The 25,378-nt window shown below is 44.5% G+C and overlaps 1 protein-coding gene across 2 annotated transcripts in view; it reads right to left on the bottom strand.

Moving 5' to 3' along the window:
* Nucleotides 1-25,378, bottom strand: part of USP7 (ubiquitin specific peptidase 7) — a 377,898-nt gene that overhangs the window by 36,691 nt on the left and 315,829 nt on the right. For both annotated transcript variants that reach the window (XM_030213526.1, XM_030213525.1), the window contains exons 26-27: nucleotides 19,897-19,997; nucleotides 8,322-8,421 (exon numbers count right to left, since the gene is read on the bottom strand). In XM_030213526.1, the coding sequence (XP_030069386.1) occupies nucleotides 8,322-8,421; nucleotides 19,897-19,997 (201 nt within the window). The remainder of the gene's footprint in view (nucleotides 1-8,321; nucleotides 8,422-19,896; nucleotides 19,998-25,378) is intronic.

Raw genomic sequence — 25,378 nt, 5'->3', positions numbered from 1 at the left:
TGGTCCAAACGCATACAAAACACCACCACTAGTTCACCTGTATCATCTGCTGAGGCAGAGAAAGACTGGAATGTTCTTGGCCATACTACTCCTTATATTGGCGACATCATTGGAACCTCCAAGTTTCTGCCTCCATCTTCTAGTAAGGAGACACAATCCATAGGTCTGGACTTGTCTAGCAGGATAAAAAATACAAATTCAAACTCTTCCAGAGAAAATCTTGACACCTATGTAGCTGTCCTATACGTTTCTACAGTAATAAGAACCTGAAGGTACTACTGCTTGTGGAGAACAATAAAGCAGCAAATTCAAACAGAGGGTGCATCATAAAACTTCCTTCTCACTCAAGTTTTCTGCTGGTCTTAAGCAAGGTAGGATCAAAGGGCAAAAAAACAAGAAAAGCTACCATAGTAATTTTGGAAACTCAGCTGCTGTGCTACCTTGATCACTTTCATACCATCAGCACTCCCAATCATAGAAACATGATGGCAGATAACAGCAAAATGGCCCATCCACAGCAATCACTATCTTCTCCTTTCCCTAAGAGATCCCACATGCTCGTCCCATGCTTTCTTAAATTCAGACATAGTCCTCATCTCCACCACCTCCAATGGGAGGCGATTCCACGCATCCACCACACTTTCTGTTAAAAAGTATTTCCTTAGATTACTCCTGAGCCTATAACCTCTTAACTTCATCCTATGCCCTCTCATTCCAGAGCCATCCTTCATTTGAAAGAGACTCACCTCCTGTATATTAATGCCACAGAGGTATTTTCATATCTCCTCTCTTGTGCCTTTCTTCCAATGTATACATAGTGAGAGCCTTAATTCTGTCCCCATACGCTTTATGACGGAGACCACAGACCAATTTTGTCGCCATACTCTGGAATGACTCCATCCTGTTTATATCTTTTCGTAGGTGCTGTCTCCAGAATTGCACACAGTATTCTAAATGGGGCCTCACTAGAGAATTATACAAGGGCACTATAACCTCTTTTTTTCTGCTGACCATTCCACTCTGAGGAACCCCACTATTTACTCTATTCCACAGAATGCGCAAATATTTATAAATTATTTTAAAAATTTTTTGTAAGTCTTTAAATAATCTACATTGTTTAAATAAGAGGGGAAAAAGCTTCAGAACCCCAACCTGAGAATTCTTCTGGCTTTGACTGACACCTTTTCTGGTAGCTCACCTGGAGATCATCCAACACAATCACCTCCAAGTTCTGCTCTTTTTTCATACACAGAAGTACTTCACCCATACCATTCCCTTGGATTTTTGCAACCCAAGTGTATGACCCTGCATTTTTTAACATTAAATCTAAGTTGCCAATTGCTGGACCATTCTTCAAGCTTTGCCAGATCCCTCCACATGGTATCCACACCCTTCAGAGCACACCCAGCCAATCAGGGTTTTCAGGATATCCCTTTTGAATTTAATGCCTGGGGTCCTGCAGTACATTTGATTCTAGAAACCTCATAATCCTCTGCTTTGGAAGTGTTTCCATTCATTTACTCACCCACCAAGGTCAGACTAACAGGTCTGTAATTCCCAACCTCCTCTTTACTTCCACTCTTGTGCAGATGGACCATATTCACCTTTCTCCTGTCCTCTAGGACCACTCCAGACTAAGGAAGCATTGAATAGGTCAGACAATGGAGACACCAAAACTTCCCCTGAGTTCCTTGAGCACCCTCGGATGTATCCCATCAGGCCCCATCGCTTTGTCTATTTTTAGTTAACTAGCTCCTCCCAAACAGTCTTCTGAAAATCGGTCCTGGTCTATCAAAACTCCATTTCCATTAGCAATTATTTTCTGCGGACCTGATCCCCTGGCCTTTCATCTTAACACAGAACAGAAATAACCGTTGAATAGTTCAGCTTTATCCATACCAACTTCTTCATATTCCTCCCCTTCACCCTTGAGCCTCATTATACCATTTTGGCACTTCCTCCTATTGCATACATATCTAAAAATACGTCTTCTCCCCCAGTTTTACCATACTAGCTATCTTTTCTTCCATTTGTAGATTTGCTTTCCTGACAGTTTTTCCAGCTTCTCTTAGGCAAACATATCTAGAAAAGCCATCTTCCTCTTTCTATGTTGTCTTGTAATTTATGAAGACTAACCTTTTTTCTCTTACCTTTTCAGCTACTACACTTGAGAACCAAAGCGGCTTTCTTTTTCTCTCACTTTTATATACTTTTCTAACATGAAGGTTTGTCGCCTTTAAAAGAGTTCATTTTAGTTTTGCCCAACGCTGTTCTCATCCAACTAAGTCTTTGTTGAGATATTCCCCCATCTTGGTAAAGTTAGTTCTTTTGAAGTCTTGAATAAGCCCTTTCATGTGTCTTAATATTGAACCACACCATCTGGTGATCGCTAGATGCCAAATGATCACCCATTGTAACATTCCCCGTTTGTAAGCATCAGGCCCAGAATAGCTTCATTCAACGTGGGTTTCATTACCAACTGCTGAAACAATTCTTCCTGTACAGAATCCAAGATCTCCACGCTTCTAAATGACCCCGCAGCAGGGACATTCCAATCAACGTCTGGCGTAGTATCAACATCACCTTATTAGTACTTCCCTTTTCCTAGCTATTTTCAGAATGTCTTCAATTAAATCGCTGGCCATTTCTTCTGATTATGTGGGAGGCCTATATATCACACCAATGTAAATACTTTTTCCCATTCCCTCTTTCCAGATTAACACACAGTGCTTGTTCCTTACCTAATATGTTCTGCAATTCTATCACTTTAATATTATTCCTAACATATGCAACTCCTCCATCCTTTTTTCCTACGCTGTCTTTCCTGAACAGATTGTAGCCTGCTGCTATAACTATACCCCAGTCATGGTTCTCCGTGACCGCCACTACATCCAAGTCTGCTTCTACCATACTGTCTCCAGATCCAGAAATCTGTTTCTCACACAATGGGCACTGGTATACAAGGCTCTCCAGATATTGCTCTTTTTTCCCCCATTTCTATAAAAGTTTAGGTATCTTACAATCCTGAGAGTTGTTAATGACTGGGACTTTTCTCATCCATCCCCATCGAATCTAGTTTAAAGCCCTCTTTAGTACATAAGCCAGTCTGTTATGGAACACACTTCATCCCTTCTTTGATAGATGGATGCCATCTCTGCTCAGTAGGTCTTGGCTCTTGCTGCTACCATCCATGCAGCCATATATTCGGCTCTAGAATGTGAGTTCTCTTTAATTGGCCTTTACCCTCAACATGAAGGATTGGTGAGACCACCACCCGTGCTAACTGATTCACCCGCTGTCCCAGAGCCATGAAGTCACGTTTGATATGTTCAGCAGAATAACTAGCAGCATTTTTTGTGCCAACATGGATGAGGAGCATAGGATGATGGTCAGTAGGTTTGATGAGTCTTGGTAAACTTTCTGCTACATCCCGAATCTTTGCACCAGGCAGACAGCACACCTCCCTGGACATAATGTCTGGGTGGCAGATGAGTACCTCTGTACCCCCTCAGAAGAGAATCATCAACTACGTTTACCTTTCACTTCTTATTGGCTACTTAACCAGCAGCTTTGGAATTGTTGAGTTTTGTTACCTCTTGTTCTTGAGATATTTTCAGCTCTTCTACCTCCAGGGCTGTAAACTGGTTCTTCAGTTCAACAGAAGATGAAGTTTGGGGGGGGGGGGGGGGGGGGGGGTTGATTTTGCAGGGTCTGGTGATCTGTGTCCAGTTTTCCTCTTTCTGTACAAGATCTCCTATCCCTTTGGATTCAATGTGCATACATATAGCACATGAAGCCAGTCACTCGCCTTGGATCCAGCATTGTCTGGACAGAAGCAGAAGCTGCAAGGACAGCTCTAGCTTTGGGGGCTCAATGCTTACCCATACTTCAACCGTAGAGCTTTTTGTACCAGAAAGAAGAGGTCCCAAAGTCCTGATCCTATTTTATCCTTCGCCTGAACAATCTCCTGTTTGTGGATTCTCTTATCACGTTGGGCAGGTAGACTGCTGTAGGATTCCACTGAGACTCATTATACTTTTGGCAAACCAGAAAGATCTGAATAGCCTTGCATTTTATGTTTTTAACACATTTTTAGACTGCAGAACTATGCCCCTTTTGTGTCAGGTTTTTAAGATTTAAGGGAGAGGAACAGGGGGTGTTTAATGAAGAACAATAATCCAAGAGATTTCAACTTCTAAACTAGTGTTAACACAGAGGGAAAAAAAACCTTGTAAAATTCTTTCCTTATCCCCCATGCAGAGAAATATATGCAGTGCCAGGAAAATGCTTAGGGCAGATCTATTCCAGTATATGCGGGGGATTTCAGTTTGGAATTCCCACACACTATTTACTCTGCATATTTTACAACTGGAATGTAAAAACTAGGGAAAAAAATCCCCACAGCATTAAGTTTTCAAACACTGTAGAAAATATGAATACACTGCCCTTTAAAAGACCAAAATAATAACTTAAAAATATCAAATAATGTAAATGTACCCAACTGCTGAGAAATTCAGCAGCACTGAAGATTTCAGTTTGATTTCTTACCGTAAAATGTGGCAAGTCAAATGGTGGCAATACTCACTACAGTGAAGACCACAGTAAGGTTACTATTTTTATTACACAGAATTTCACCAGAAGATAAATCCCACAACATCTAAAATTAAAAGCAGCTTCACTGGTCCCAAGTATGCTAGGCAATTATAATCCAGAAACAGCTCACAATTTATCCAATCTACTAAAACAAATCAAGAGAACACTAGAAAAGCTCATCTCCATGTAAGTAAAGTTTGCAACATGCATATTTAAGGAAGTTTTATATGACCTCAAAAACTTATTTACACCTGAGGACCTTATGTAGTCCCAATAAAAAGAAAAAAACATCAGAACCTACACGAAAAGTGTAGTAGTTTACATGCAACACGGGCTCCTCAAATAAGGATATATCAGATATACAAGTGGATGTCACCATCAGAGTTCAGGAAAGCCTAGGTTTTCTGATGCATGCGTGTGAATTCCCATGATGCTGCCACTTCATGAATCTCCTGATTGTAATACAGAACTTAGGAATCAGATTTACCCTGTTTATGGAGAAGGTTAAATTTAGTCTTACCTGCTAATTTCCTTTCCGTGAGCCTTACCAGACTAGTCCAGACAAGCGGTTCCAACAGTGGTGCAGATTCATAAGCCCCTTCAGCAAGGGACCCTTTGGCGCAGTACCACCCTCAACAGAAATAGTCATCTTACAGGTGACCGCCATAACCAGCGCACCCACCCCAGGCAGTTCTGAAGAGGTTATTCACGACATACAGAGCCTCCCACTTGATGGACCTGATCTAACAGATGGATTGGGGCAGTGGATGACCTCAAAATGCCTGTCAGAATTGGCTCTGTCTGATTCCTCTTGGGATAGAACATTGGAAAGCTGGAGGGAGTTGACCACCTGAGCAACCGGGACAAAGGTTCCTCTAACAACAAAAAAGTCTCACCAATGCAGATTCTCTCCCATGTGAAAGGACTATCACCCCCCTTCCTCGAGCTTCCGGAGAATTGGATCTATTGGGGAACCTGCGCCAACTTCGGACTCACTTGTCTGGATTGGTTTGGTAAGGACGATAAGGAACCCCCATTACAGATAAGCAGCAACTATGTGTTCTTTGTGGACAAGCAAGATGAATCAGTCACACAAGTGGGGAATCTCATAGCTGAGGGCTGCTGTAATGTCATTTGAAGTTTTGAATTCTCAGGGTAACCTGGACAAAAAATTGAGAAAGGAGAAATTAGATCTTACCTGCTAATTTTCTTTTCTTTAGTCCCTCTAGACAAGTCCAAACATGTGAGATCGTTTAATTTACTACACCGTCACTTATTGCAATATCAGCTTAGGCCTGATAGAGGTAGACTAGGTTGGGCCAACAAGGGGAGCTTTATAAGATGGCCATGGTTCCTGCAGCCATATCCACCCTGGTTGTGCTGCACATTTGGGGGCATACAAGCTCAGCTGATTCTCTGCCTCAGGTCTCCCCTCTGTCTCTGTGGCTCTTCCCCCCCGCAGGTGACTGAACTTGCATGTGTTGCCAACCACCTTCACTCAACAGAGGCCTCAAAGCTCAGCAGCATGCAGCTCTTCCGGCCTATCCAGCACTGAAGCATCACTGGGCCCTTACCATCTAAGGCATGCAGCGGTCTACAACACTCTTCCCCCCCTCCCCACTGCAGGCACATGCAGCACTAGTTACCAAATAAGGAACAAGCAGCCTCGAAGGTAAGCCAATCTTCCCCAACCTCTAGGCAGCAGCCGGGGAAAAAAAAATCATTTGCTGCAAAGTGAATTCTTCTTCTTTTTTTTAAATGGCAGTCTGCCACTTCCTGTGCCCCAACCAGACATTCTAGTTTCCTTTCCCAGAGAAAGTGGGGGAGGACCCAAGGTACAAATACCTCCTACTGACCTGTAGGCAAAAAAGGAGGGTGAAGGACCTGGAACACCAGGTGCAATACCCCTAGGCAAAAGAAAAGACCACACTGGTCCTAGGCCCCTAATAATTTTGTTTTTCTTTCTGTCTTTCAAAGACACCCCTGTTGGCCCTCCCTAGCCTACCTTTACCAGCCCTGGGCTGTACAGGTATACACACTGATCCCATGCAGTTAGACTGGTCTACAAGGAATGCTAAGGAAGTTAGCTTTTAACTGAAAACCCAAATTCCTGATCCAGTTATAACTGAAAGTTAGAACACCTATTTATAGTCTACAGTGTACAGGGTCTGTTCATTTGAGTGCATGAAGTCCCAACAAAACAATACAACTGATTAATGTGAAAGACTGATACCAACTGTTTTTTTTTTTTTTGCTAAACCACTCTGTTTTGGTGTTTCAATGCACTGTTGCTGTGGACTGGTAAAAGACGAACTTGCCAGAGCAGAAAGTTTGAAAGGGTGAGAGGGCAGATTTTAGCTTTTCAAATTTTATAGATGGAAAGGGGGGTGGGATTTGATATACTGCCTTTCTGTGGTTACAGTCAAAGCAGGTTACATATTACACATAGGTACTTATTTTGTAGCTCTAAGGATGGGGAGTCATCCTGGAGAAACTAAAGGAACTGTCCCTGTTTTGATGGGACAAGACCAGCATGTCACAAAAGTAATTCTTCACTAAGTGCCAAAACGGTTCTACAATGAACAGATGAACCCCTCTTTTGGTTGTCCACTAAAAAAGGGACAAATTAGAAGTTACCAGCCTCTGGTAACAAGGGCAACCACTTCTTGCAAACAAATTTGTCACTAAAGTTTGACAGTTCCAAGGAAGGTAACAGCACCAACTATAGCTTTGGCATAGGGAGTACTAATGGCACCAATACTAACAAGACTGTCCACATTATGTTTTCCTTTCTCAGACCTGTGGTCTTCAGCCTCCTTTTCTTGGAAATGTGTTTTCTGCAATTGTTTTCTATGTCACACAAGTAGGAGTAGCATGGCCTCTGCTATCCCCATTAACCAGTGAGCATGCACCTGTGGCCCACTGGAACCATTTCACTCATTTATTTCCCTTTATATTTTCCCACAACTGGAGGAATGTCAGACGAATGCAGAGCATCCATCTTGTAGGTCTCGAACCATTAAGTTCTAGGCAATATCCAAGTATAAAAGGTTGACAGCACATCTAGCATCTTCCAGCTATAAATGCACTTCTCAAAACTATTCATTGTGTTTGCCATGGCAAACAGTATCTCTCAAGTTAGATTCAATTAAAAAAAGGGTAAAAAGTAGAAATACTCAATTTTTTTTTTAAAAAGTGTACCGATAGGACTGAAGATAGAAAGAAAATAAATAGAACAATATGGAGGAAAAAAAATGGCTAATATTCAAAACAAAGTAGAACTAAATCCATTTATAGCAGTCCAATGGGGGTTCTAATTAGGTTGCCATGTCATTAATGTCTTTTCTTGTGTTTTCCCTAGTCTTTCTTTAGCATTCTTCTCCTCTCTCCATTTTTCTGTGTTTTTGCTTCTTTCCTATCAATTAATGGAGTTCCTTTCCTTTTTCTGATTTTTGTCAGTAAGAGCGGTCTAGCAAATTCTCAGTAAACTATAAGAAACTTGTGACACAATGGCTGTGCAGGAATTCCCGCAAATGGTCAAATAAAAATCTTCCAGGTTTCTATGAGCTCAGAGTTACTCTGTGTTGATACTGGCAGATGACATCATCTTCCTGTATGACCAATTCATCCTGCTTGTCAACAGAAAATCTCATTTTCTCCAAGATCACCATGATCACTCATACACCACACTATACAATGCTTCATCCCCAAACAGAAATGAAGTTTACCTCTATTCGAAATGTTCGGCTTGTTGCAGGGGATAAACACTCTAACAGTTCATCTTCTTGATGGACTCCAATTATTTTGTAGCTTACAATTTCTAGCAGCCTTCAAAAGTAGACACATACCAAAATTAAAAATAAATCTCGATAGATTTTTCATTTGAAATACATTAACATGTGCACCTATTATGGATAAGATTTATTAACTTACCAGTAACACTTTAATCAGTTCCTCTCTTTACTGTATTCTTACCCAAAGACAGTGCTATTAAGACTGAAAGTAGTCTCATGAGCTCTCCACTGTTCCTCTCACTTTAAGCTGGTCAATTGTTAAGATTACCCCCTTTCACCCACAGAAAGAATCAAGAGAAAATACACACTGAATGAACAGTCAAACAATACAGTGGCTGTGGTGATAAAGGCATCACAATCAATCCACAGCTTAAACATATTAACCGCTGTGATCTGCTGCCTCACAGATCAACCAAATTTAGCATGTGCTCGTAAGTAACAGAATTGTTGTCGTCCCCCTTCTCCTCCACTGCTAACTCCAGGCTTCGCTCCTTTTCTCTCGCGGCACCTTATGCCTGGAATAGACTTCCTGGACCTATACGTCTAGCTCCATCTCTACCTGTTTTCAAATCTATGCTGAAACCCCACCTTTTCACTGCTGCTTTTTAGCTCCCATTACTTCCCTCACCCGTAACTGTCTTGTCTGTCTGTCTTTTGAGCAGGGGCTGTCTCTTTGTATCAGGTGTTCAGCGCTGCGTGCGTCTGGTAGCGCTATACAAATGCTAATAATAATAATTCACTGTGGGTGTTGGTTTGTCTCTTATCTACAAGTAGGCAGAGCTGCACCCAATGATACAGATGAAAATTTTGCTTGCTGGTTCATACAGATATGCACTTACAGATGCATATGTGATTTGTAGATATAGCATACTATCAATTGTTTCACATTCCACTGGAGTGATTTTGTTGTACAGGTAGAAATATACGTCCTGCTTCCAAGACACACAAGAGATTTTATATCTTGTGTCTTAAGTGGCATATTCACCATTTCCAATTACCAAAACTGAGCACAGAGCTAGCAAAATTTCATGAGTTCTGAAAATTCACTCCTCCATATGGATGAAAAAGCATAAATCAATCGGGTAACAAAAGGAGTGTCTTTAAGGAACCAGAGAAAATACTAACACCCGGTACTCTTTTTTCCTAGCAAAAATGGTACCGGTACTTGACTGCAGAGCAATCCTTAAGGGGTTGGGTGACCACTAAGGGACCCACCCTTAACACCACTAAGTTGTCCACAACAAATCAGAGTTTTATGAAAAGGAAGCACTGCAAATATTAACACTAGTCCTTAGAACACAGCTCATTGGGAAAAGGATAAGCTAGACTGCTACCAATCCCTACACAAGAACTACATACTCAAATACCTCTCCTTGGATACTCATGCAAAATACGAATAAAGCCTCACCAAACATAGAACAAATGACCGCTGGCTCAAGGAATAGTAGTACCCTGAGCCAATTTGCTTTGGTGGCTCTCCACCCACCCCCCCCCCCCATCACTTCTTGTACCCCTTACCCCCTGCAGGTTCAACATGTCTTCCTCCTTTGGGCTGGCATCTCCTCCCCATCCAGTCTCTTTCACCCTCCTCTGTCCTCCTTCCCATGGGTCCAGCACTGCTCCCTCACCTCTTCCACAGTCCTGTAAAGTTTAAGTCTGACACTAGTGGTAGCAGCAGCATAGCAGGCTATATTCAGCTACTGCTGGATTTTCCCTCTGCTACGTCCTACCCTACTACTACTTATCATTTCTATAGTGCTACTAGACGTACGCAGAACTGTACACTTGAACATGAAGAGACAGTCCCTGCTCGACAGAGCTTACAATCTAATTAGGACAGACAAACAAGAGATAAGGGCATATTAAAGTGAGGATGATAAAATAAGGGTTCTGAACAAGTGAATAAGGATTAAGAGTTAAAAGCAGCATCAAAAAGGTGGGCTTTTAGTTTAGATTTGAAGACGGCCAGAGATGGAGCTTGACGTACTGGCTCAGGAAGTCTATTCCAGGCATATGGTGCAGCAAGATAAAAGGAACGGAGTCTGCAGTTAGCAGTGGAGGAGAAGGGTGCAGATAAGAGACATTTACCCAGTGAACGGAGTTCCCGGGGAGGAATGATGGGAGAGATGAGAGTGGGGAGGTACTGAGGAGCTGCAGAGTGAATGCACTTATAGGTCAATAAGAGGAGTCTGAACTGTATGCGGAAACGGATAGGAAGCCAGTGAAGTGACTGGAAATTGCATCAGAGGAGGCTGGATGTGGCACAGGAAAGATCCAGGCACTGGCTGAAGGCAGCATGTCATGATACTGCTGCTGCCACTGTTGACCAATATAAACTTTATAGGACTGCGAGAGAGTAAGAAGTGAGGGAGCAGTGCAGGACCCATGAGGATGGGGAAGAGAGAAAGAGGAAGACCAGAACAGAAGAAAGAGGAAGAAAAGGCTTTACCTGTAGACCAGGTAAGATCACAGGCTGGGTATTTTGGCACCTTTAATTGCCAGCGCCCTGGACCAGAGCCTCAATTGGTTCAATGGTTAAGCCGGCCCTGCAAATGACAACTTAGAAACAGAAATGCGCTGACAAAACTGAACCATGCCTGGAATACAACTATGGAGAATCAAACATGCACTTCCACCTTCACTGTGCAACTAAGATGAGATGTATATTGCTATTTTAGATTAGAATAATTTTGCTTAATTATTGTTACATCCTAGATTCCGTTTTGTTTAATCTAGTACCTTTGTTGTAACCCGCTATAAACTATTTTATTGGTATTAGCAGGCTATAACTGTAACCGTACAAAGATATCAGAGATGCTTCACATTTGGATTCCCAAAGTTTGTACATTCAAATTATTAAGCCAAACCTAAAATATTTTTCCCTATCTTTATTAGGAAAACAACTCAGACTCTGTAGCCTGTTTCTCCCACATTTTACAGGGGCTGAGTTAGGTGCTAGCTGCAGCATGTGCCTTCACATTTTGGGCTTGCACAGGGTTACCATATCTGCAGAGACAAAAAAAAAAAATAGGACACAGAAAATAAAATGCCCCCCCCCCCCCCCCCAAGAAAGCAGGACTGCCGCGTGAAGTCATGGCAGCCATTTTGAAGAAGCGGCTGTGGCGAGCAGGAAAGAGTAGAATTCTTTCCTGCCCCAAAGAGCCACTAAACCACCAGGATGCATTAAGGTAGGTTTGGGGAGGGCACCCTGAGGCTCCCGGGGTGGGAAGCCAGCCCACTAGCCCTTGAACCCAAATGAGCAGGCTTGAAAAATCCACCCGGACCCCCAACAGTCCCCTGAAAAGGAGGACATGTCCATGGAAACCCATATGCAGTGGCATAGCCAGACAGCCAGTTTTGGGTGGGCGTGAGCCCAAAGTGGGTGGGCACAAAATTTTCTCTGCCTAGCCATGCTGAATACAGTGGAATTATTTTCCAGAGGAATGTAAAAACTCTTCTTTATATTATCTAAATAAGAATGCCAACAAATTTTGCTAGAAGACTAGAAAATAAATTAGGGAGATAGATAGACTGACTGATAGACTGACAAACATTTTCCCGAACAGTTCAGTATGTATAAAACTCTTTCATAATCAAACTGGTTCTGAGAGGCATTTAATGAGGCAGATTGAATTACCTCATAGAGTAGCATACTTCACAGCCTACTGCACACCACTGTTATGGCAATTGCTTTTTTTGTTGTTGTCTATTTAAAATTTCTGAGAATTTTCCAGCCACGATTCTTAAACAGCCAGTTCTTTGTTAACAGGTCACAACGGTCTCATAATAATGACCCAGGTCATTTTATACCGGTCGTTAAAACCATGAGGCAGAGGCACTAAACGAGAAAAAAAGCTCTTATTTTAGGATTCTTAAGCAAGGCATAATACCAAATCTTCCCTCACCTTCCTTGCAGGCCCACCCAGCAGGTATTCCGGTCGCAGGCTCAGCTTTGGCTCGTATACGCTGCCTGCCGGCTGCCGCTTAATCTCCTTGCAGCTACTAAGTGGCAGCGCTAACCTAACCCGGAAGCCCCTCCTCTGCAGAGGAGGGGCTTCCGGGTTAGGTTAGCGCTGCCGCTTAGTAGCTGCAAGGAGATTGTTAAGCGGCAGCTGGCAGGCAGCATGTACGAGCCGAAGCTGAGCCTGCGACCGGAATACCTGTTGGGCGGGCCTGCAAGGAAGGTGAGGGAAGATGGGGTGAAAGTTGCGGCACACCACGGGGTAAAAGACGATGATGGGGACCGGAGCCTGCGAGTGCGACCGGAATCGCTGTGCTGCTGCTGGGCGAGCCTGACCCCAAATTGGGTGGGCCCCTGCCCAGATGTATGGTAATCCTAGTGACTTGCAAGATTTGACTAAAGATATTGCTTCTCACGGGGGGGGGGGGGGGGGGGGGGGGGGGGGGGGGGGGGGAGACACAGAAAGCACACTATGTATGCAGGCTCTTTTATTTTACATAGAAATCATGGGTCAATTTTAGCAGGCAATGGAGAAGTTGCCAGTGTTGAATTGACTCCCTTGAGATCCAAAACTGGACGATAGGCATCCTCCTTCTTTGGGACTACAAAATAGATCGAACAGCAACCCGAGCATTGCTGAGGGGAAGGAACAGGAACCACTGCTCCCAGGGCGAGAAGACGACGCACGTGTCTCCAACTGCTGCTCTCTTGGCCCTCGAACGACAAGGGGACTCCAGAAACACTTTGTGAGGCGACTCTTCGAATTCCAGCACATAACCATCTCGAATCACCTCGAGGACCCACTGATCGGACGTGATTTGGACCTAGCTCTGGTAAAACCGACTCAGCCGAGCGCCTACCCGCACCAGAGCCTGGGTCCGCACACCTTCATTGCACATTACGCCTGGAGGACTGTCGTCTCGCGGAAAAGCCACGCCCTCCGCGAAAACTCCCTCAAAAGGACTGGGTGCGCTGAAAAAACTGGCCTCTAAAAGCCCCACTAGTCCATCCCGGCCTATACCGCCAAGCCTCTGTAAACCAACCACGAGAAGAAACCCCCCTGGTGCCCGACTTGGGCCGTAAATCCGGAAGGCGAGGAACCTTAGCATCACTAAGGCCTTTCACTAAATTGTCCAAATCCTCTCCAAAGAGCATGGTCCCCTTAAATGGAAGAGAACACAACTTCGCTTTAGAAGCTGCATCCGCGACCCAACCTCGCAGCCATAGGGCCCTACGCGCTCCAACTATCATAGCCATATTCTTGGCGGATGCCCGCAACAAATCATAAAGGGCATCCAACAAGAAAGACGAACCCATCTCGAGCTTGGCTAACTCATGAACTCCAGAGGTACCAACCTCCACTGAATCATCAAGGAGTTTCTCGGCCCAGCGAAAACATGCTCGGGCCACCAAACCCTGATGAGTTATGCTACACTCAACCTTATTGATTCCATTGTATGGTACCCTAGAGGGGTAGGTCTAGGATAGTTAGATCCCTTGGGCTGGCTATGATAAAAGGGGAAATCTAATGCTGCATTTCATCCAGCATATAATTATGTATCCACATACTGACTCTTGCTATGGCCTTGTCCCTTATTGTGCCAGAGCACCCCTGTCACCTCAATCCTATACATTCCCCCCCACAGGACTCTAAGAGCCCTCTGGAAAGGACGGCCATACCCACACTAGTCATGTGTGCCAGCCCCCCCTGAGGGGCCTGGCAAGAGGGGAATGAAGAGTTATGCTAGCCCTTGCTCTCAGTAAAATACAGGCCAATGGCTCATAATAAGAGCTAGGCTTCTTAAAATCAAAATCATCTCTGATACAAAAGAGAGCTAGCTTGTAAGAATCAGAGATCACCTTTGACACAGTTACATTTCACTGTAGCAAGTGCTGAACTGGCAAGGGAAGGGGGCTTTGCTCCCTGAGACTGGCACCTACAAGACGTCATGAGCAAGATTGCCATGGTTATGTAGAGATAGTACTGGGTCAGCTGCACCCCGGGTGAGAACATCCAAAGGAGGGGGCTAGGGAAAGTTTGGGGAACATGCAAAGTCATCTAATAAGATGTGCTCTGAGCATATCTTGTTTCTACTTAGAACTTGATAGTATGTGAAGTCATTTCGATCAACTGATAAGGTCCAAGAACCCTGGTGACAAAGCTAGGGTCCACTGAAATGAATAGGCTGAAAATAGTATAAAAATGGGAGTCACAAGGGTATTAGATCAGACAACAGAAGGAAGGCTACAAGAGAAGGCGGGTGACAGACGTGTCATGTAATGCTGCTCCATCATATGACTGCCTGACTTGCCTGTATTGCTACTGGTAAGATTGAAATAAACTATCTTCTTATATCCCAGCGAGTCCTTCTGATTATGGAGTCCGTTAATTCCTGGACTGTGTAACAGCAGTCTGGGGGAGGATGAGGTCAGAATAGGTGGGGGAACACGCGAATTATAAACAACCCCCAGACACCGAGGCCTGGAGTGCGAGCGCCGACAAATCAAAACTACGCTTAAGAAAGGCATCCACCCTCCTATCTTGGGGGTCACGGAGAGCGGCTCCGCCGTCTACCGGGATAGCCGTCGCCCTAGTCACTGCTGTAACCACAGCATCTACTGTAGGGGCCTTAAAGGAATCTTTGTCCTGCTGAGAAAGAGGATAGAGTCTCGCCATTGCCTTAGAGACCTTGCACGGAGCATCCGGTGACTTCCACTCCTGGGAAATCATCTCCCGGAGGTCCTTGTTCATAGGAAAGGACCGTGCTTTACTGTGAATACCCTTCACCAGCGGGTCCTGTCCAGATTCATTCAAGGGCACCTCAGGTTCAAACTTAAGGGTAACTGTGACCTGGTCTATGAGCTCCGTAAGCTCATCCCTATGGAAGATTCTGACAACTGAGGGGTCGTCACCAGGAACGGAATCAATGAGGTCCCGAGAGCCTTCAAAACCCTCTACCTCCCCCTCAATACCTAGTGGGTCTTCCGAACCCAGCTGAGACAGACAGTTTCCATCTTCTGACCATTCTAGCCTTGGTCGTTTAGACAGCATAGAGCCATGCCCTTCCTCTAATTGGGGAGGACCCGACTTCCAGGCTTGGAACAGGGTCCACACAAACTCCAGAGGAAACCCAACACCTCCTGAACCCTCAGAGGGGCCTTTCTGTCCTAAAACGGAAGAAGCTGGTCCCACAATCGGAGCATCTGCGGATCGCGCTTGATTCAAAATGGCGGCAGTTCCCGCCGAAACTGCAACCGCCGACATCGGCCCTGCCTGCGCTCCCGCTGACACTGAAACCGCCGCTCCCGTCGGAACTTCCGTGGCCAACACGGGGGGGAGCTGAACTTGACTGTTTAGGCTCACCGCAAAGTTGACACTGACCGCCTGCCGTCTCTACCCCCCGCCGCGAACAGGCGCGACATCTAAGAAGCTTGCCAGTCATAATGAAATAAAACACAGACTCGACTTCGCGCCAAATTTTTCTGATTGCCAAAAATGCTCACTGCTCTCCCGTCTAGTGCAAGGAACCGATTTCCTCGTCCGTTCCGCACCAAATAAAGGCACAGAGCTGCCACTTAATCAGAAATGGAGAGCAGCACAGGGGGAGGGACCTGCAACGCAGGTGTAACACCCCAGGGGAAACTCTGGGCCCCACCGGACCCAGGACCCCGAAGCACACTTTTTTTTTTTTTTTTAATACTTTAGCCACGTACAGGGAGACACAGCATGAACAAATTTGGAAGAAAACCCCCAATTATCCTACCCTATGAGCAAAACTACCTCACCAGACCAGTGAAGACTGCACAGACTGTCCTTCTACCTCTGCTGAGACTGAGAAAATACTGGCTAGTGGGTGTACTGCACAGGTTATATATACAGTATCCAAAAGCTCAGTGTTTTCTCAGTCTCCCTCTGCTGGTAGGAGTACATAACCCACGCGTCTTGACTGGTCTGGAGGGTCGCTGAGGAAGGAAGAGATATTGGATCACAGGGGCAGGGAAGGAGGGAGGGAGGAGAGAAGAGAAACCATAACGAAGGAGTCACGGGAGACTATCAAGGAGATCAATAAGAGGAAGATAATATGTACAGAGGCTAAAAATGCAGTAATGGGAAGTAGAAGAAAGAGAAAGGATTAAGAGGCAAGAGAAGGAATGAGATGGGAACTAGGAGAGCTAGGGGATGAGAGAAGGATATGAAAAGTTGATAGGTAGTTCAAAAGTAAAAAGAAGTAGATGAAGGACTGGGAGGTGAGAAAGGGGTTGAAATTTGAGTTGACAGACATGCAGAAAAAGAAAGGGAGGAAAGAGCTAAAACAGAAAGATCAATATGTCAGAGACAGATGTAATAAGGGAATGGAACAAGACAGGAGAGAAGACAGATGAAAATGGACAACAGTCCCTGGAAAGAGAGCAGAAGACAGGAAAGCAAAAAAAAAAAAAAAAAAAAAAAATAATAATAAGATCAACGTGAGGGGAAAAATGTCCAGACAACATGGATGGACAAATGCATTTCTGTTTTTATTTCTCCCATGTTGTGGTACATGCCAAGTTTGACTTCTTGGGGTTCTCAGTTCAATTTTGGTTTTTTTTATCTGTATTTCTAATTTGTCATCCCATTCTGTATTTGGTGAGAGTCTGTATCTTATGTGACACTGAGGAACAGTATTCTATGGGCATGTAGTTTCTTTGTAGAGATCTATACCTGTTCCACTTTTCTTTTTTACCAGTGGGAGGAGGTGTATTGGTGTTTTGGGGCCCAGTATATTTGTAGTGCTGCCTATTCATATGAATTGTTCTTGCTATTTGAATCATAGGAATTAGTACTATGTTAGGATTTTTTTTTTCAGGTTTTGCATTTTTTTCACAATGTGCTTAGTAGTGGAAAGTTTTTTTTTGCTATGGCTCAGATAAGAGAATCAGAATATTTTTGAATGGTGACTTCCATATTTTTAAACACACGTTACTTGTGGTGCCCTTTTGTTAACTTGTGTCTTCAATAAAAATATTCAACTATAAAGATAATACAATGATTACAAATGTAATTATTGATCTTTAAACACAATATGTTTATAACATATATCTGTTAAAAAACTGATGGTGTGCCTTGACAATTTCTGCACCTTGTCAGCATGCTGCGAGACTGAAAATCACTGGACTAGAATGTGCAGGGCCTGCTCATCTGAGTGCATGAGATATTGAGAAAAAGCACAATGGATTGAAAATTTCAAAAGGACATTTGCATCATGGATCAAATACTCATACCCAAAACATAGGGTGTTCAGTTATTTATTTGCATTTGTATCCCACATTTTCCCACCTTTTTGCAGGCTCAATGTGGCTTACAATGTATCGTTCTTGGTGGTATATAGATTAGAAAATAGACACTTAGTGTTACATAAAGACCCTGAGTATCATAGTAGAAGTTTAAAACAAGCAGATATTATGAAAACAATTCTGAATATGAGTAGGAGGAGATATGTACAATTACATTTGTTGATCTTTGTGGTATGTCTTATTAAAGAGATGAGTCTTCAAAAATTTACGAAAGTTAGTTCGCAGATCGTTTTTAGGTTGTGCGGCAATGCGTTCCATAGCTGGGCACTCAAGTAGGAAAAGTTTGATGCATGCGTTATTTTGTATTTTAGACCTTTACAGCTGGGGAAATGAAGATTAAGGAATGTGCGGGATGATCTTTTGGCATTCCTGGTCGGTAAGTCTATAAGGTCTGACATGTAGGCTGGGGTATCTCCGTGGATGATTTTATGAACTAGGGAACATATCTTGAATGTGATGCGTTCTTTAAGTGGGAGCCAGTGTAACTTTTCTCATAGGGGTTTAGCACTTTCATATTTTGTTTTACCGAATATGAGTCTGGCTGCGGTGTTCTAGGCTGTCTGAAGTTTCTTGATTATTTGCTCTTTGCAGCCAGCGTAGAGTGCGTTGCAGTAATCTAGGTGACTGAGCACCACTGATTGTACCAGGTTGCGGAAAATGGTCCTTGGGAAGTAAGTTCTTACTCTTTTTAATTTTCACATTGAATGGAACATCTTCTTGGTTGTGATTTTCTCATGGCTCTCAAGTGTTAGATGTCTATCGATAGTAACTCCAAGAATTTTTAGGGTGTCTGAAATTGGAAGGGACAGGTTTGGTATGTTCATGGTGGTGAATTTGCTCGTGTTGTGTTGTGAGGTGAGTATTAGGCATTGGGTTTTTTCTGCATTAAGTTTCAGCTGGAATGCATCCGCCCATGAATGCATGATATGGAGACTTTGGTTGATGTCACTGGAAATTTCCTTTAAGTCTTGTTTGAATGGGATGTACATCATCTGCGTATATGTATGGGTTGAGGTTTTGGTTGGATAGTAGTTTGGCCAAGGGTATCATCATTAAGTTGAACAGAGTCGGCGAGAGGGGGGATCCTTGTGGAACTCCACATTCAGGTATCCATGTGGCTGATGTAGTCGAGTTAGATGTCACTTGGTATGATCGTGTGGTTAGGAACCCCTTGAACCAGTTGAGAACGTTGCCTCCAATTCCGAATATTCGAGGAGGTGTAGTAATATTCTATGGTCAACCATATCGAAAGCACTGGACATGTCAAATTGTAGAAGTAGTATGTTTTTGCCAGTTGCGATCATTTGTTTGAATTTGGTCATGAGAGTAACTAGTACTGTTTCCGTACTGTGGTTAGACTGAAATCCTGACTGGGAGTCGTGAAGTATTGAGAACTTATTTAAATAGTTAGTGAGTTGTTTGGTCACCATACCTTCCGTTAGTTTGGTTATTAGGGAAATAGATGCTACTGGTCTGTAGTTAGTTAATTCACTAGCGCTTTTCTTTGCGTCTTTGGGTATGGGGGCGAGTAAAATATTTCCTCTCTCCTTTGGGAAGAGTCCATTTTGTAACATATAGTTCAGATGTTCCGTGAGGTCTGTTATAAATTGTTGAGGGGCAGATGTTATAAGGTTGTTGGGACATATGTCTAGTTTGCAGTGAGATTTAGCGAATCTTTTGAGCGTTTGGGAGATGGTGTCATCTGATAATGTCTCGAAGTTGGTCCAGGTTCTGTCCGCTGGATATACACCCGGGTCTGGGTCTAGGCAGTCAAGGAGTGTAGCGTAGTCGATGGTACTAACAGGTATCTGAAGTCGTAATTTTACGATTTTCTCATTGAAGTATTTCGCGAGACTGTCTGCTGTTGGTGCATCTGTACTGTTAGAAGTGACCGGTGTAGTGTTTAGTAATTTGTTCACTAGTTACATGCTGAAGCTGTTTTTCTGAAACCTGGTTCTGACTCCCACAGCCAGTCACATACAATGAATATGCAGTATATTGGAGATCTGATATAACTAAATTGATCTTATGCATGTTCATTGGGAACATTCTGGAATCACGATGATGGGCTATGGGCTCACCAGAACAGGTTATAGGAAGCTGGTGGAAGCATACACATTTTACATCACAATATTCTGCAACAAGCAGCTAGTAAATACAAATGCAATTTTTTTCATGCATTTTGTTCAATTTGATTTTTCCAGTAGGACTCACCTTAATTTCCCTGACCCCTTCTCAGAGAGTTCTACAGTCTTTTTACATTCTTCTAACAAGTCCCGTACACATCCATGTTTGTCTGGATATAATGTTATGTCCTAAGCAACACAATATACAAAAAGTTGAGTAACAGATGAGCAAAAATAAAAATCAAGATAGAACTTTATGAGAGTTAAATGAAAAGTAAAGCCTCCACATCCGTAATGTTTGCTTAAATGAAGCTATTGAAATGAATAAAACAGCGAAAATATTCGAAACTTGCTCTTCTACTACATGTATTTACTTTTCTTCATAGCTGCCACCATTTGCCCCACATTTCTGCCAACAATGGCCAAGCTTTTGAAACCTGTTGCAAAAGAAATGCACATCTCATCTCTTCAACCAGTTGCTCAGAGTCCTTTCCACCTTTTGAAAAAAAAAAAAAAGATGGAAATCACACAATGCTAATTCTGGGTTGTATGGTGGATGGAGTAAAAGTGAGACCTATCTTCACAACTGCCTCTGTACTGTTTCATGCTATGTGAGGTGTGTCCCATTGCAACAAAATTTCCTTCTAGTGCTTTTGAACTCTTCTCAAATTGTTTTCTCAAAGTTTTCAGAATTGCACTGAAAAGCTTTGAATGATCCTCTGATTGTCCTTTATGAGTTCATTAACCTCTCTCATGTGAAGCTCGTCTGTTGCTGTCATGTCATCCACTTAGTCTCTGGTTACACAAATCAGCTCTTACCTGTCCACAATCTTTACATATTTTTGGACCAGCTACACACAGTACTCAACACCACCATAAACAACCTGCACGCAGCAGTGAATTTCAATTGTAGGGACTTTCAGTAAGAAATTCTATCAGGGCACGTTGCTTAAATTGCACTACCAAGTGATCACTGCATACTTCCATTTCATAAACAATAGCAAATCAGCTTCTTCACACAGACATTTATTGCCAACTGATGTGAAGGAAGATATTTCAAAAGAAGTGAACATATGGAGGTGGAAGCATTGCTTTTCATTTAACCGTCATACATTTAAAAGAAGGACTGACCACAGAGTATTTAGATACAACAGCATTTTAGCTATAAGTTGCCATGATGGTTTCAATAAGGTTTACCACCTTTCATAAACAAACTGCATGTACTTTGCACTAGTATCATGTTAAAGGTTCCACAGAAAATTATAATATTGGAAAATTTTAGCATCTCCAATAGAGCTTATAAAAATGGATATTTAACATTCCATAACTATCTGCTGCTTCTGGGTTTAATGGTGGCAACATAGGATCTAGCAACTTGGGCAAAGGCCCGCATGAGACCACTTCAATGCTCTTTGTTGTTCTGGTAGTCTCTCCAGTCTTAAGGACTTTGAAGCCTGTTGTTGTTAGCCTTTGGAAAGTCAAGCCTAGTTTGAAGGATTCTTACTAAGAGCCTCCTCAAAAGAATAGACTTGGACCTTCCAGTGGACTATGGTCACATCGGACATGAGTCATTGCCTGGGTCATACAGCTCAAGAGTTCTGGTCCAGATAGGACGTTTTGTGACCAATGAACAGGTTGGAAGCCAGAGCATTCAGGCTGAGACTGCTATTTTCTTCCTCTAAGGCTAGCAGCATCATGGGTGCTTTCAGATTGTGCTATGGAAGTAGCACATGTCAGCAAGCAGTGGGACATCAGGAGCTTGATGGTGATGCAGAAGATGAATGTGTTCTGTTGGGTGGAATTTAGCCTATGGGTGATAAAGTGAAAGATACATACCTGTAGCAGGTATTCTCCAAGGACAGCAGGCTGATTGTTCTTACTGATGGGGTGACATCCAACGGCAGCCCCAGGATCGGAAGATCTTCCTAGCAACAAAGTTTGCTAGCCCTCGCGTGCACATGCGCAAACCGCGCATAAGCGACCATCTTCCCGCCCGAACGCGAGCGTGCTCCTCAGTCAAATAGAAAGCAAAGACAAGGGAAGACACAACTCCAAAGGGGAGGCGGGCGGTTTGTGAGAACAATCAGCCTGCTGTCCTCGGAGAATACCTGCTACAGGTATGTATCTTCGCTTTCTCCGAGGACAAGCAGGCTGCTTGTTCTCACTGATGGGGTATCCCTAGCACCCAGGCTCACTCAACACAACAAACAGAGGTCAATTGGGCATAACTGAGATTGACCTAAAACCAGAACCAACTGAGAGTGCAGCCTGGAACAGAATAAAAAAGGGCCTGGGGGGGGTGCAGTTGGATTCTAAACCCCAAACAGATTCTGCAGCACCGACTGCTCGAACCGACTGTCACGTCGGGTATCCTGCTGTAGGCAGTAATGAAATGTGAATGTGTGGACAGAAGACCACGTCGCAGTCTTGCAAATCTCTTCAATAGTGGCTGACTTCAAGTGGGCCACTGACACTGCCATGGCTCTAACACTATGAGCCGTGACATGACCCTCAAGAGCCAGCCCAGCTTGGGCGTAAGTGAAGGATATGCAATCTGCAAGCCAATTGGAGATGGTGTGTTTCCCGACAGACACTCCCCTTCTGTTGGGATCAAAAGAAACAAACATTTGGGCGAAATGTCTGAATGGGCTTGTCCGCTCCAGATAGAAGGCCAATGCTCTCTTGCAGTCCAATGTCTGCAACTGACGTTCAGCAGGGCGGGTATGAGGACGGGTAAAGAATGTTGGCAAGACAATTGACTGGTTCAGATGGAACTCTGACACCACCTTTGGCAAGAACATAGGGTGAGTACGGAGGACTACTCTGTTATGATGAAATTTAGTATAAGGAGCATGAGCTACCAAGGCTTGAAACTCACTGACTCTACGAGCTGAAGTGACTGCCACCAAGAAAATGACCTTCCAGGTCAAGTACTTCAGATGGCAGGAATGCAGTGGCTCAAAAGGAGGTTTCATCAGCTGGGTGAGAACGACATTGAGATCCCATGACACTGCAGGAGGCTTGACAGGGGGCTTTGACAAAAGCAAACCTCTCATGAAGCGAACAACTAAAGGCTGTCCTGAGATAGGCTTACCCTCTACACGATAATGAAAAGCACTAATTGCGCTAAGGTGAACCCTTACAGAGTTGGTCTTAAGACCAGACTCTGACAAGTGCAGAAGGTATTCAAGCAGGGTCTGTGTCGGATAAGAACGAGGATCTAGGGCCTTGCTGTCACACCAGACGGCAAACCTCCTCCATAGGAAGAAGTAACTCCTCTTAGTGGAATCTTTCCTGGAAGCAAGCAAGGTGCAGGAGACACCCTCTGACAGACCCAAAGAGGCAAAGTCTACGCTCTCAACATCCAGGCCGTGAGAGCCAGGGCCCGGAGGTTGGGATGCAGAAGCGCCCCTTCGTCCTGTGTGATGAGGGTCGGAAAACACTCCAATCTCCACGGTTCTTCGGAGGACAACTCCAGAAGGAGAGGGAACCAGATCTGACGCGGCCAAAAAGGAGCAATCAGAATCATGGTGCCTCGGTCTTGCTTGAGTTTCAACAAAGTCTTCCCCACCAGAGGTATGGGAGGTATGGGATACAGCAGACCCTCACCCCCAGTCCAGGAGGAAGGCATCCGATGCCAGTCTGCCGTAGGCCTGAAGCCTGGAACAGAACTGAGGGACTTTGTGGTTGGCTCGAGATGCGAAGAGATCTACCAAGGGGGTGCCCCACACCTGGAAGATCTGTCGCACTACACGGGAACTGAGCGACCACTCGTGAGGTTGCATGATCCTGCTCAACCTGTCGGCCAGACTGTTGTTTACGCCTGCCAGATATGTGGCTTGGAGCACCATGCCGTGACGGCGAGCCCAGAGCCACATGCTGACGGCTTCCTGACACAGGGGGCGAGATCCAGTGAATAATTTGATGAGACAGCTGATCTCTGAAAGCCTTTAGCGCGTTTCAAACCGCTCGCAACTCCAGGAGATTGTTCTGAAATCTTGTTTCCTGGAGAGACCAACTTCCTTGAGTGTGAAGCCCATCGACATGAACTCCCCACCCCCGGAGAGATGCGTCCGTCGTCAGCACTTTTTGCGGCTGAGGAATTTGAAAGGGACGTCCCAGGGTCAAATTGGAGTGAACTGTCCACCAATGTAGGGAGGTGAAAAAACTCGTGGACAGTTGGATCACGTCCTCTAGATTCCCCGCAGCTTGAAACCACTGGGAAGCTAGGGTCCATTGAGCTGATCGCATGGGAAGATGGGCTATGGGAGTCACATGAACTGTGGAGGCCATGTGGCCAAGCAATCTCATCTGCCGAGCTGTGATCTGCTGAGAGGCTCCTAGCCAGAAAATAAGAGACAGAAGATTGTCTGTCCTCGCCTCGAGAAGGTAGGCATGAGCAGTCTGGGAGTCCAGCAGAGCTCCTATTAATTAGAGTCTTTGCACTGGAAGAAGATGGGACTTTGGATAATTTATCACAAACCCTAGTAGCTGCAGGAGTTGAATAGTCATCTGCATGGACTGTAGAGCTCCTGCCTCCGAGGTGTTCTTCACCAGCCAATCATCTAGATAAGGGAACACATGCACTCCCAGCCTGTGTAGAGACGCCACCACAACTGCCAGGCATTTTATGAACACCCTGGGCGCAGAGGCGAGACCAAATGGAAGCACACAGTACTGAAAATGCTGTGTTCCCAGACAAAATCGAAGATACTGTCTGTGAGCTGGCAGTATCGGGATGTGAGTATAAGCATCCTTTAAGTCCAGAGAGCATAGCCAATTGTTTCTCTGAATCAAGGGGAAAAGGGTGCCCTGAACTTTTCTTGGACCAGATATTTGTTCAGGGCCCTTAGGTCTAGGATGGGATGCATCCCCCCTGTTTTCTTTTCCACAAGGAAGTACCTGGAATAGAATCCCAGCCCTTCCTGCCCCGGTGGCACGGGCTCGACCACACTGGCGCTGAGAAGGGCGGAGAGTTCCTCTGCGTACCTGCCTGTGCTGGAAGCTGAAAGACTGAGCTCCCGGTGGGCAATTTGGAGGTTTGGAGATCAGACTGAGGGTGTATCCCAGCCAGACTATTTGAAGAACCCACCAGTCGGAGGTTACAAGAGGCCACCTTTGGTGAAAAAATTTTAACTTCCCCCCAACCGGTAGATTGTCCGGCACGGACACTTATGTCGGCTATGCTCTCCTGGAGCCAGTCAAAAGCCCGCCCCTTGCTTTTGCTGGGGAGCTGCAGGGGCCTGTTGAGGCACAAGCTGTTGACGTGAATGAGCGCACTGGGGTTTAGCCCGAGCAGGCTGGCGGGAAGACGGATTGTACCTGCGCTTACTGTAAGCGTAGGGAGCATTCTTCCGACCCCCGTAAAAACGTCTACCTGAAGAGGTAGATGCTGAAGGCGTCCGGTGGGAGAGTTTGTCGAATGCGGTGTCCCGCTGGTGGAGCTGTTCTACCACCTGTTCAACCCCCTCACCAAAAATGTTATCCCCCCGGCAAGGAGCCTGCAAATAGGTGGGAAAATGTGGGATACAAATGCAAAAAATAAATAAGGAGCATTCGCAATCTGCTGC

Source organism: Microcaecilia unicolor, chromosome 8 (genome assembly GCF_901765095.1).
Source record: "Microcaecilia unicolor chromosome 8, aMicUni1.1, whole genome shotgun sequence".
Taxonomy (NCBI): Eukaryota; Metazoa; Chordata; class Amphibia; order Gymnophiona; family Siphonopidae; genus Microcaecilia; species Microcaecilia unicolor.
Note: the sequence above shows the minus strand (reverse complement) of the source record. Positions and strands in the feature narration are given on the sequence as shown.